Consider the following 12,016-nt stretch of genomic DNA (forward strand, 5'->3'; position numbering starts at 1 on the left):
GGGTGGAAACGAAGCCCAGCTCCCTTCCTGCCCACCGAGCACCTGGCTTGATTCCTGAGGATAAGGAGGTGTGGGTAACTGAAGCAGAAACTGGACGGACAGAGGGTCAGCGCTGCCCAGTGACAGGGACAAGGAGGGACGGCGCTGCCCAGTGACAGGGACAAGGAGGGTCGGCGCTGCCCAGTGACAGGGACAAGGAGGGTCGGCGCTGCCCAGTGACAGGGACAAGGAGGGTCGGCGCTGCCCAGTGACAGGGACAAGGAGGGTCGGCGCTGCCCAGTGACAGGGACAAGGAGGGTCGGCGCTGCCCAGTGACAGGGACAAGGAGGGTCGGCGCTGCCCAGTGACAGGGACAAGGAGGGTCGGCGCTGCCCAGTGACAGGGACAAGGAGGGTCGGCGCTGCCCGCTGGCAGACAGGGACAAGGAGGGACAGCGCTGCCCGCTGGCAGACAGGGACAAAGAGGGTCGGCGCTGCCCGCTGGCAGACAGGGACAAGGAGGGACAGCGCTGCCCGCTGGCAGACAGGGACAAGGAGGGTCGGCGCTGCCCAGTGACAGGGACAAGGAGGGACAGCGCTGCCCGCTGGCAGACAGGGACAAGGAGGGTCGGCGCTGCCCGCTGGCAGACAGGGACGAGGGTGGGAAGCAAAGCGGCGGGGCGGGCCTAGGCGGCTCCCGTGGCCGACGTGCTGAGGCCCCCAGCACGCACAGGGAGCCTGAGCTTTTCACTCACGCTTCCACTGTCACTATTATAGCGCGGATTCGGAAATCACCGTCTGAGCCGGGAAGCCAACATTTTGGCAACATTGGCTAAAATCCTACATCCCTAGTCACACTCTCCTCATCCCTTGGACTTAATTCCAATCCATGAGGGCCCCCTGAAGGCCCCCTGAAGGCGTGCACCCCACCTGCCACCTCCCTCCTTCTCAGAAAGCCGTGACGTCCACACCCTCCCACAGTGAGCAAGTCCGCCCTGGGCACTGGGCTCCTGCCCAGGTTTCTAACTCAACTCTGTAAGAGGGCGACTGTGATGGGGCACGTGTGCAAGACGGCAGCAGCGTCAAGAACTGGGGTGTACCAAGAGCCCCACGAGCCTGCGTCGGGAAACCACATGCTGCTTCCCCACCTCCCTGGACCCGGCTCCTCCTACGGTGCTCCTCCTCCTCCCACGGTGCTCCTCCTCCTACGCTGCTCCTCCTCCTCCTACGGTGCTCCTCCTTCTACGCTGCTCCTCCTCCTCCTACGGTGCTCCTCCTCCTCCCACGGTGCTCCTCCTACGGTGCTCCTCCTTCTACGTTGCTCCTCCTCCTCCTACGGTGCTCCTCCTCCTCCCACGGTGCTCCTCCTCCTCCTACGGTGCTCCTCCTCCTCCTCCTACGGTGCTCCTCCTCCTCCCACGGTGCTCCTCCTCCTCCTACGGTGCTCCTCCCCCTCCTCCTACGGTGCTCCTCCTCCTCCCACGGTGCTCCTCCTCCTACGGTGCTCCTCCTCCTACGGTGCTCCTCCTCCTCCTACGGTGCTCCTCCTCCTCCTACGGTGCTGCTCCTCCTCCTACGGTGCTCCTCCTCCTACGGTGCTCCTCCTCCTATGGTGCTCCTCCTCCTCCTACGGTGCTCCTCCTCCTCCTACGGTGCTGCCTCTGGCCTCCAGCCTGTGCACACCCCGGGGGGCCGTGGTACTGGCTCAAACAGCCACCATGGGGGAGTCCTAGACGACTGCCAGGTTCCCAGCTCCGGCCCAGGACAGCCCCAGCCACGCGTGACACGTGGGCAGTGAGTTGGGGTGGGAGTTCTCAGTCCCTCTGTCTCTCTCCACCCTGGTGTGCACCCACACTGTAAGACTGAGTGGGCTTCTTCCTCTCAGTGTCCGCAGGAACTGTGACTTGGTCACCAGTGGAGATCACATGGGGTGTTGCACATAATGACATCCCATCAAGAAGCCCCTCCTGCCGGGGATTCTGGCTGCAAGGGGCTGCTGTGAACCGGGGGCCTCTCATGAGCTTGTCTCCAGAACGCTGCCGACTCCTCCCACGAAGCTGCCTGTGGGGTCCTGTGCACGCCATTTTACAGAGTAAAATTACTCCGAGGAGGGTTTCCTCCTGGGGCTTCATGCTCTGGGATTAGACAGCCCGGCATCCAGGGATACACTGCCTCCACTGTTCAGTGACACGCAGCAGGACGGCACCTCGGCAGGGCTCCAGGCGCAGCCCTCAGGGAGCTGAAGCTCGTCCTGGTCCGCTGAGTACGCGAAGCTCTCGGAACTGCCCTGGGCTCCAAGCACTCACCCTGTACCTGCCAGTTGCTTCTTCCCGGGGTTCCTGGACAGGAGGCACTGTTTCCCGGCAGCCCTGAGACAGTCACCCCAGTTGACAGCACCAGCAGTGTCCCCCAAAGAGGTGATGACGGGAAAGGGGCCAGGAAAAGCATGGAGAGCAGGCAGGGGGATGTGACACCCGCCCTCGCTGCCCACAGCTCTCACCTTGCCAGCAGGCGCCCACCACAAGCTGCGTGTCGATCCTGGATGGATGCAGTGGGTAGTCCTCGGTCACGGAGAAGGGCTCGTGAGCCGCCCCGTCCACGTACAGGGTCACGCTCGGGAACTCCACGTTGAGCACGTAGTGGTGCCACTGCTCATCACAGACCTGCCGGGCGCGAGGGACCCAAACTGTCAGCCACTCCCCCAGGAGGGGCTTCTGTCTGAAGGGACTACAAACACGGAACGTACAGAAATGCTGTGCGTGCGTGTCCTGGGCAACATGCTCCCACTCCAAGGGGCCTCCGTGTCTCTGCCAACCATTGCTCTCTGCGGTGATGCCCAACTCCACTAAGGCACATGTGCTGCACGTGTGCCAATCTACAGCACCAGCATTCCACACGGTGCCAGCTAAGAACCGCAGCTATTCCGCTTCCAGTCCAGCTCCTTGTTGATGGCCTGGGAAAGCAGTGGAGGATTTGGGGTTTCTGCACCACGTGGGCGATCTGGGGGGAGCTCCTGGCCCAGCTCTGGCTGTTACAGTCTTCTGGGAGTAAACCAGCTGGCGGGTGAGTTCTCTCTCTCTCTTACTCCCTGTTTCTTCCTCTCTCCCCATAACGCTTTCAAAACAAACCAAACCAGATGCAGTATGATGTGTTAGCGCATGTGGCATCCCAAGGCGCCAGGACTGGCGGCATCCCTTACCTGCCGAGCCACAGGCTAGAGGGCACCGCCCTGCTGACAAACAAGCCAACACCAAGCCCTCCGGCCTGACAGCTAAGTAAATGGCCTATAGCTTGAAAGGCTGCCACTTCCTGTGCCCATATCTTCAGTACACAACAGGCAGGTGTGGACAAAGCCAGGGCATCACGGAGCTTAACAGGTCTGATTTGCTCCCGTGGACCCCAGAAGCCACGGCCCAGTGGCGGGCAGGCACCTGCGCAGCTCACCTGGTTCAGCTTCCAGTGAAACTCGGCAGGCGCGTGCTGCTTCTCGCCGGACGGGTCCTGCCGCAGAAGGAAGCTCAGCCGGCAGCCGTGAAGTGAGAGCGAGTAATGGTGCCGGTTCCTGTCTGCAAAGACGGCTTCCGTGGGTCCGGGGCCAGCGGGGCGGGCTCCATTCCCTTAGCTGGGTCTGAAGACACCGCAAGCGACCCCTCCCAGCAGGGCTGAGGCAACCGGATGCGGGGCCAAGTGCCCAGGCCAGCCCCCTCCCTCAACACTGCCGACAGGGCTGCATGTAAGAGGCGACTGCCCCAAGGGACCGCGAGGAGGCATTCAGACCACCCAGCCACCTGTCTTGTCCGAGCTGCACAGAATCGTCTCCTTCCTCCGGCCGAAAGGCCCGTGCCTCATCCACACGGACACCGTGAAGGGCTCCCTGGGGTTGACGGACACGACGCCATCCGGGACCCGCACCGCCTGGGTGCCGTTGAATTCAAACACCTGGTCGCTGTCGTGGCCATTGTCGGTAGGGAGGCCCAGGGTCCAGTTCAGGCTGCTGCTGGGTGGCGGGAGCAGCTCGGCGGTGCCGGCGGCCGCCCCTGTAAGCACAGGCGGGGTTAGTGCCGCCCCAGCACGCACGGACGAAGACCATGCCAAGAGACTGCCCTCCCTTCCAGCTACTAAACTCGTTCATTTCACTTTGCTTTTCTCCCAAAATAAGGATTTTAATTAATATATATACAATGTACATATATGTATATTAATATATATATTACATACTCATTTATATATAAAACATACAACCATTTTTTACTGGAAGGTAGAAGACAAAAAGCATTTCGTGTGACTTCACTTAGATAATATCCTCGGGACGTGAGCGCGTTTTCCTTACGAGCACAGACACGGAGCAGGTGTCTAACCACGGAACGTGCTGGGCACTCGGCGACAGACAGGCCCGCCACCACCTTTCTGTGCATGCCCAGCGGGGGCTGCCCCACCCCATGTGCCGACCAGTCTCAGGATAAACTCCCAGAAAACACTTTCCAACTGCTGCCACATCTGGCCAAGTCAAGTTTCCTGTTAACATCTGTCTCACAAGGAAAATCCTGCTGCCCTGCTGGCCGGTTCCAGGCTCTTCTGCTCCCAGGGGCACGGGGCCCTGCCGGCTGCCTGGCTGCAGGCACTGGTCCTCTTCACACTGGCCGGCCTGCCAGGGCATCGTGCTGCTGAGAAAATGCTCCCTGGGGGCCAGACAACCCAGTGACACTGAGAGAGAAAAGCGAACAGAACTGGTCCAAAAGCCCTGAGCACGTGTGCACACAGGTGCAGGGGCCTAGGACTGGGGGGCGGAGGGCTGGGGGCTGGCAGGGGCCGATTGCTGGGGGGAGGGGACGCGAGGGCGGTGGCAGGGGGCGGGCCAGGGGCTGAGGCTGAGGGCTGGAGGTGGGCAGAGGGTTGAGGGCTGGGGGCGGGAGGGGGCCGAGGACTGGGGGGCTCCTTTGTCTCCCAGGAGGAGCCCACAACAGGCAGCTCTCAGCCCACTGACTGCCAAACAAATCTCAACTAACTGTACCAGAACATCAGCTGCCTGCTCCTGGTGGCTGCTACCACTGGCCTCTACAGCCAGGGCTTCTGAGAGGTCTCAGGGACCCAAGCTCCCTGCCATGCTGCTGCCACACAGCTCAAGGCCCTAAGGCCCTCTCTGCCAATGACGTCACTGCCATGGGCACCAGGCAAGGAAAATGAGATTCCCTGCTTTTCTTCCTCAGACAAGCCAGAGAACCACCCACGGCCAATGGTGAGGACTGGGGCAGCTGCTGCTCTGAGCTCCTGGCACCACCGTCCCTCACCCGAGATCCTTGCTGGCAGTCGGCTGAGGCCCTGATGCCCAGGACGGCCCAGGCTTGGCATCGCTGCTTTGGGTCACACAACACTCATGGCACTTACAGAATCCCCGTTGAGAAAAGCCTCAGTGTGTGTGTCTTCCAGTCAACCCGTCTCCAATGCAGCCACACAGGGCTGCCGTCCGGGCCCTCGCTCACACCCACACAGGGCTGCCGTCCGGGCCCTCGCTCACACCCACACAGGGCTGCCGTCCGGGCCCTCGCTCACACCCACACAGGGCTGCCGCCCGGGCCCTCGCTCACACACAGTGCACAGCAGGCAGCCCCCTTCTTACCGCAGAGCCGCTGCAGGGACTTCTCCGAGTAGGTGTCTCGGTCGCAGCCCTTCCCAATGTGACTGGTCTCCAGCCGCACAGTGGCCTGCACCGAGGCGACTGGCTCGCCGCACGTCTCCAGGTGGAGATTCGGGAAGACGGCCAGGGCACCGGTACCAGGCTCGTACTCCAGCCTGTCACTCCAGCCTGGGGCGAACGGGGGAAATGTGAGGCTCGCGGCCCGCGCTCACTGGCAGGCCGGGGCACGGGCAGAGGTGCGGCACTCACCTTGCCAGCCAGGGGAACAGGTGGGCTTGACGCTGACCTTCACCAGCACGTCCTCCGTGGCTCTCTTCTTCCCGCAGTCGTAGGCAGTGACTGTGAGCTTATACTGACGCTCCTTCCCGTAGCTTAGCTTCTCTGTGTTTTTTATGTAACCTGCCAGGGGCAGAAGAAAATGACCCTGACATGTGACACCCAGGCTGGCGTCTTCACTGCTGCTGTCCTCCGCCGGGACACACAACAGGGTTTTAAGCGCTGCAAGTGCTAGCCCGGAAGCAAGCGGGGCTCAGGGCGGTCGGGGTGTGCACAGCCCTCCCCCTGCAGGCAGCAAGCAGAGAGCCAAGGGGCCCGGCTGCCACATGGTGGCACCATCTCACACTTTCCTATGTGACATTCAGAGTTAGCCGGTGCACGAGAGAACAAAACTACTAAACCAATGTCTCAAACTGCACTAAATACTGCTGTTACAAGTGTGTGCACATGACGGCCAGCCAGAAGGATCCACGAGGCCCGCCCTCGACGGGCACAGAGACGCTCCGTGCTGTGGAGAGCGGGGCGCAGGCAAGAGCCACACTCCCGTCAGGCAGGGCTGTGCATCGGGAGTGCAGACACGCCACACTGAGACAAGGAAGCTCCAAATAAATACACAAATAAATAAAAGAAAAAAAAATCCCAAACAAGGAGGTTCCAGGCAGAGGTGCTCTGTCCACTGCCGTGCACGCCGGCAGCCTGGCAGGCCGGGGAGGCAGCGAGCCTTGTGCTCGAGACAAGCAAGACCCAGCTCAACAGCAACCAACTGGAGTCAGGTATGTGCAGATGGCAAGGTGAGATGAGAAAGAAAAGCACGCCTGGCGGACACGGAAACAGCCGGGAGGTGACACTCAGCCGCCAGAGCAGAGGCCACCAGGGACAGAGGGAAAACTCAAACGTGGAGCACGCAGCCCACGAGCGTCACCGTCACTCGGCCTGGAGGCCCTGTCCGGGGCTGCACTTTGCTGGCAACTCCCAGCACCAGAGCCTGACTCCAAATTTACACGGTGGTGGGCTGGGGTGGGGGAACAAGGTCGGGTGAGGTCATGAGGGTGGTACCCCTGCCCTGGCATCAGACCTGCGCAGGTGCATCTGCTGACATACCATCTGCTGTCCCACCCGGTCAGGTCTGGGCCAGAAGGCCCTTGCCGGATGCCGGACAGATGCAAGGACTTGGCTGCAACCCCGAGGGAGAGTGGTGGGCTGGGGTGTCCCGCCCCTGGCTCTCACCATCCTTGTCCACGGTGAACGGCACATCCGGGGTGAGGATCTCGTAGCTGCAGATCTGGCTGAACTGGGGGGAGCAGTCGGCGTCCACGGCCTCCACACGCAGGATGTTTTCGGGTGGCTTCCCCTCCACGACCGTGGCCTTGTAGGACTTCTCCTTGAACATGGGCGCAAACTCATTCACGTCGTTCACCTGGATGTGCACGGCTGCTCTGCACCGGAGGGAAGGAAGACAGCCGTGGCTCCTTCGGCCTCTGTCCTAGCCCGGGCCACCAGCCCCGAGTGGAGGGCTGCCGTGTGGAGCCCCCACCACAATCCACATAGCGCGGACAGAACGGACAGCGTGTCACCCGCCATCCGGAACTCATGGGCATGGTAGAGGCTGGAGGCTTGAAGCTGCCTCCTTGGTATTCAGGGGCAGCAGCGAAGGGGTGGCCGGCAGTTGGCCGCTCCCTGAAGGTCAAGTGGGCAGTGTAAGAGCCAGCAGGAGAAAAGAGTGGGCAACGCAATGACGGACATATGACTGTGCATGAAGAACTGTATGTTAGTAATGATATAGAGGAACTAGGTGGGGGGGAGGGAATTGGGGAGGAGATAAGGGAATATGGAACTGTATCATAAAATGAATAATAATAATAAAATGTAAAAAAAAAAACAGTGGGCAGGAGTAAAAACTGGGACAGGACCTGGGGTGTCCTCGAGACTGTCCAACTTCTAAGGACAGGGAAGAGGCTGGGGTGGTCTATTGCCCACTTTTCTTCACCCCAGCCTGATTATCAAGAAAACGAAGAGGCCAGTGGAGCAGAAGACAAAGCAACCCAGGGGTTCCGGGGCCACCCATCGGGGAGTCCAACAAAGGGAACTGGATCTCGACCTCCCAAGGCAAGGGGCCCTGTGTACCTGGTACCCCAGCTGCTCCCCCCTGGCCTTTACAGCTGGAGCCATCCCATCAACTCTCCTTCCTAAGTTGTCCTGGGGGGAATCTGAGACCCTCTAACATGGAGCTCACCTCATACCCAGAGCCCAGGCAAGGCTACAATTGTGAACCTGAGCCTTGGCCTGCAGTGCCCAGCTGGCCACCTGCCTACTCAGCCTTCCGCCCTCGGGACAGACAGCAACGGGGAACTGCCGGGAGCAGGGGCCTTGTGGACTGCTTCTTTAAAACAGTGTCTTCCCATGTCTAGCCTAAGTGCTTCCTGGCTGCTCTCTCCAGAAGCACAGGCAGCCCCAGGCTGGGCATAGTCCTTGGGGCACATGCCCGCGCCCAGAGTGCCCATCTGCCCCTCGCAGCTTACTTGTGAGACTTTTTGGCGTGGCTGCCGTCGGGCCCCTTCCCACAGTCGTAGGCCTGGATGGTGAAGGTATAGTCCTTCTGCAGCTCACAGTCCAGCTTCTCTTTGGAGCGGATAAGCCCCTCACCCGTGGACGGGTCCACAACCACAGCATCAAAAGGAACGTTCTGTCCGTGGATCTTAAATCCACAAATCTCACCTGTGGAGGTGAAGGGGGAACAGGTCAGGATGGCCGCCACCGCAGGCCGCGCCATGCTGCCCTCCACCCGTTTCCCAGACCAGAGAAAATAAAGACAACAACTCCGCAGCCAGGGGTCAGGGGGCCCGTGGACAAAGCAGGGGGGCGCTGTGCTTGGACATGGTAAGTTCTGGGCTTTAGTTTAAAAAAAAAAAATAAGCAGCTCTGGCTTCCCAAGCAACTTGGTCACTTTGCATCCACTCATGCAGGAATACAATAGAGAGAATGGGCATAGACAGGCATTCCACAGGAGCACTTAAGACAGCTCGGGGCACGGGAGTCCCGTTAGCAAACAGCCAAGGCCCAAGCCCCCCAGCCGCCCCGGCGTCCGGGCCTGGACCAGACAGGGGCCACACGCAGAGTTAGATGTTGAGAGAGGAAGCAGCGTGACATATAGGAGCAGCACCACCATTACAGAAATTCTGTCCATAGAAAAAAGTGACAAGTCTTCCTGTGCAATGAGCCTGGCTAAAATCAGGGAATCAAAACAGATCACTGGATGAAAAAGGTAGAAATACCAGCTGCTCAGGCATCCATTTAATGACTGTTGCCCGGTCCCCACCACGGGAATATGCCCGCTGGATTCCCTCCTGCTTGGACTCCACCGGCCCCGGGAGGGGACCGCACGGGAGTGGGTTTGAGTTTCCCTGGGGGTGGTGACTGTGTGTGCTGTCCCACTGCCTGGGGGAGAGCAGGCAGAAAAGCTGCCCATGGGAAACTCTGCCAGAGCTTGCCCCGGCTCCCGCGCCGGCGAGGCGCTGGCAGGCAAGGTCCTCGTGTCTGCCCCACAGGGTCAAATGGATGCCTGACGTCCCGGTATTTCTAACCGGGGGGTCTCGTTACAAACAATCTCCATCCACGGACTGAAAACAGAAGCAAGGTGGGAGAGCCACGGGGGAGGGGGAGAGAGCACAGCAGCTCTTCCGTCCGAGGGCTGATTCCCCATTTTACGGACAACGTTAGTGGGTTAATATTCGTAAGGGGGATAGAAAGAACCCTTTATCACCTTCTTTGGTGACTGTCACCTCAAAACTCTCTAAAGGAAGAAAAGATAAACCCATGTCAGTAATACAGGCAAGAACGAAGGCAGAACAACAAGGAAAACATGTCAGAGGTGCACCTGTCGCACAGAGGCTGGACATGGACTGTAGCAGCGGACTCGGCAGGCGGCCAGGAGCAGCTGGGAAGCCGGGTCGCCTGCAGCCCAGGGCCACTCGGGATCCAACTCCCACCCCGACTGCACAGTCCGGCAGTCATTCTAACTCAGGCTGAGTCGCTCTGGGAGGCGACGTTTCTCTCGTAATGAGAACCTGGATGATGACCATTTGTGAGTTAATGTATTTGTCTCTGGGGTTCTCAGGCTTCCTTTTTCAAGCTAAACACAGCTGGGTCCTGGCGGTATTAGACTCATCATTAGAATGCAGGGAAGCAAAGCTGGGTAACAAAGGGCTTCGACCCAGACCCTGAACAGAACCAACAGCGATGTTTATGATCAAAAGCACACAACCAGGACGACACATAAACCTTTCTGCTGGGAGACACCTGCCTAACCGAGTGGGAGTGAAGTTACAGCAGCAGCTGTTCCTGCTGTGGAAGCCTTCCAGGAAGAGAGCAGGGGAGCAAACCCTCCTGGCACAGATCTACCCTGAGCAGGGGCACCTGGTTTGCTTGCTTGTTGAAGAGGGCAGACGTCACCCCGTCAAGGCTCCTATGACATTACTCCATCAAGGCTCCTGCGACTTCACCCCGTCGAGGCTTCTATGACGTCACCCATCCAGGTTCCTCCTATGACGTCACTCCATCAAGGCTCCTGGGACTCCTCCCCATCAAGGCTCCTACGGCTTGCTCACCCTCGCTGGCATGTGAGGCTGCAGCTGCTCCCCCACAACCCGTAGCGGCAGGAATCCAGCGAGCTCAGACATGAAGTACTTTGAAGCATTCCCTGGGCTTGGCACACTGCGTGACCAGGCCTCACCTCCAGCTGCCTGTGAGCAGGGCCATGCACGAGGCTGCTGCCCAAGCTTTCGGTGGCACACCCACCCCGTAGACATGTGCTGCCCAGCACGTAGGCAGCAGCCACAGTCACCCGATTCAAACGGAATGACAAACACCACGAGTCCCCCTGCTCAGTCACACTGGCCACAGCACAGTGCTGGACAGCTCCCCTGGGCTGGAGACCACCACCTGGACAAGGCAGACCCAGGCCCGCCCCTTCTCCCCCTGCCCCACCATCACTGCATGCTACGCAGGGCCAATAGCTCAGGACCAAGGGTCTGCCAGCAGCGACTTGCAGGCCCAATGCGGCCTGTTTCCAAGGACAGCTTCCGCCTTCTGAAACATGACAAATGTCAGCTCCAATGTCAGCATCCACTTGCACTGGATGTAGGTGACAGAGTATAACTAGAATGAGTTTAAGCAACCTGGAACTCTGTTTTACATTTATTTACTTGTTTACTGAAAGTCAGAACTACAGAAAGAGAGACATCTCCCATCACTGGTTCTCTTCACACAGCTCCATGGGCTGCACGGGGCCGGGCTGAGCCCGGAGCCTCCTGGGGGTCTCCCACCTGGGTGGTAGAAGGCCAAGCCCCTGAGCCGTGTTCTGCTGCTGTTCCCAGGCCACTGGCAAGGGGCTGGCTCAGAAGTGGAGCAGCTGAGACACGAGCAGGTGTCCATGTGGGATGGCGCGCTGCACAATACCTGCTCCAGCAGGAACTCTCTCCCTGCACAGTGATGCAACTGTCAGTTGGCTATGCCTACCTTCCCAGCGGGCACCGGCCTTGTTCAGTCCCACCCTGGTGGTACTGGAGCACCACCCCTTCCTTTCACAAACACGGGAGGCGGGGAGGAGAGCCATCCACGTGGGGCCCCTCCAGTCCCTTGCTCTCCTCCCTTTCTCCATTCTGTTTCTCCTCTTCGGCCCACTCACGATGGGTGTTTCCCCACACACGTGTACATGGCTGCGCTTCCTCCTTCACTGTCCGGCTCTGCTTCGTGCTTCTGACCTCTGTGGGGGACGGGGCTGGACTGGAAAGAGAGACCCCGGAGGCCTCAAACAGGCAACACGCACCCCAGTCCCTGTGAGCTTCTCACAGCATTCCCAGTGGGCTCAGCTGCCACATCAGGCCCGAGGCTTCCGGCGTGCATTCCTACTGCGTGGTGAAGACGTGATTGGAGGGACACTCAAGGGGCACGGCCTGAGTTCGCAGCAAAGGCTCAGTTCTCAACCTGGAGCTTTCTGTTCCCAAGAACATGCAGAATCTTAAATTTAAGAATCTTAAATTGAAATCTCTGTGCTAAGGTAAGCTTCAGAAAGTGCACGCGACATGTATTACGAAAAACCTACATGTGGTTTTCTATTTATTTATTTTGC

The 12,016-nt window shown here is 59.6% G+C and overlaps 1 protein-coding gene across 1 annotated transcript in view; it reads right to left on the reverse strand.

The window, feature by feature from the left end:
- CLSTN1 (calsyntenin 1) overlaps window positions 1-12,016 on the reverse strand; it is a 51,559-nt gene that overhangs the window by 6,792 nt on the left and 32,751 nt on the right. Inside the window, exons 3-10 of the mRNA XM_040987872.1 lie at window positions 9,650-9,679; window positions 8,409-8,604; window positions 7,117-7,325; window positions 5,863-6,012; window positions 5,596-5,781; window positions 3,767-4,015; window positions 3,423-3,544; window positions 2,479-2,641 (exon numbers count right to left, since the gene is read on the reverse strand). Of these exons, the coding sequence (XP_040843806.1) occupies window positions 2,479-2,641; window positions 3,423-3,544; window positions 3,767-4,015; window positions 5,596-5,781; window positions 5,863-6,012; window positions 7,117-7,325; window positions 8,409-8,604; window positions 9,650-9,679 (1,305 nt within the window). The remainder of the gene's footprint in view (window positions 1-2,478; window positions 2,642-3,422; window positions 3,545-3,766; window positions 4,016-5,595; window positions 5,782-5,862; window positions 6,013-7,116; window positions 7,326-8,408; window positions 8,605-9,649; window positions 9,680-12,016) is intronic.

The sequence above is a fragment of the Ochotona curzoniae genome, unplaced genomic scaffold, assembly GCF_017591425.1.
Source record: "Ochotona curzoniae isolate NIBS_2020 unplaced genomic scaffold, NIBS_Ocur_1.0 contig_4792, whole genome shotgun sequence".
Taxonomy (NCBI): domain Eukaryota; kingdom Metazoa; phylum Chordata; class Mammalia; order Lagomorpha; family Ochotonidae; genus Ochotona; species Ochotona curzoniae.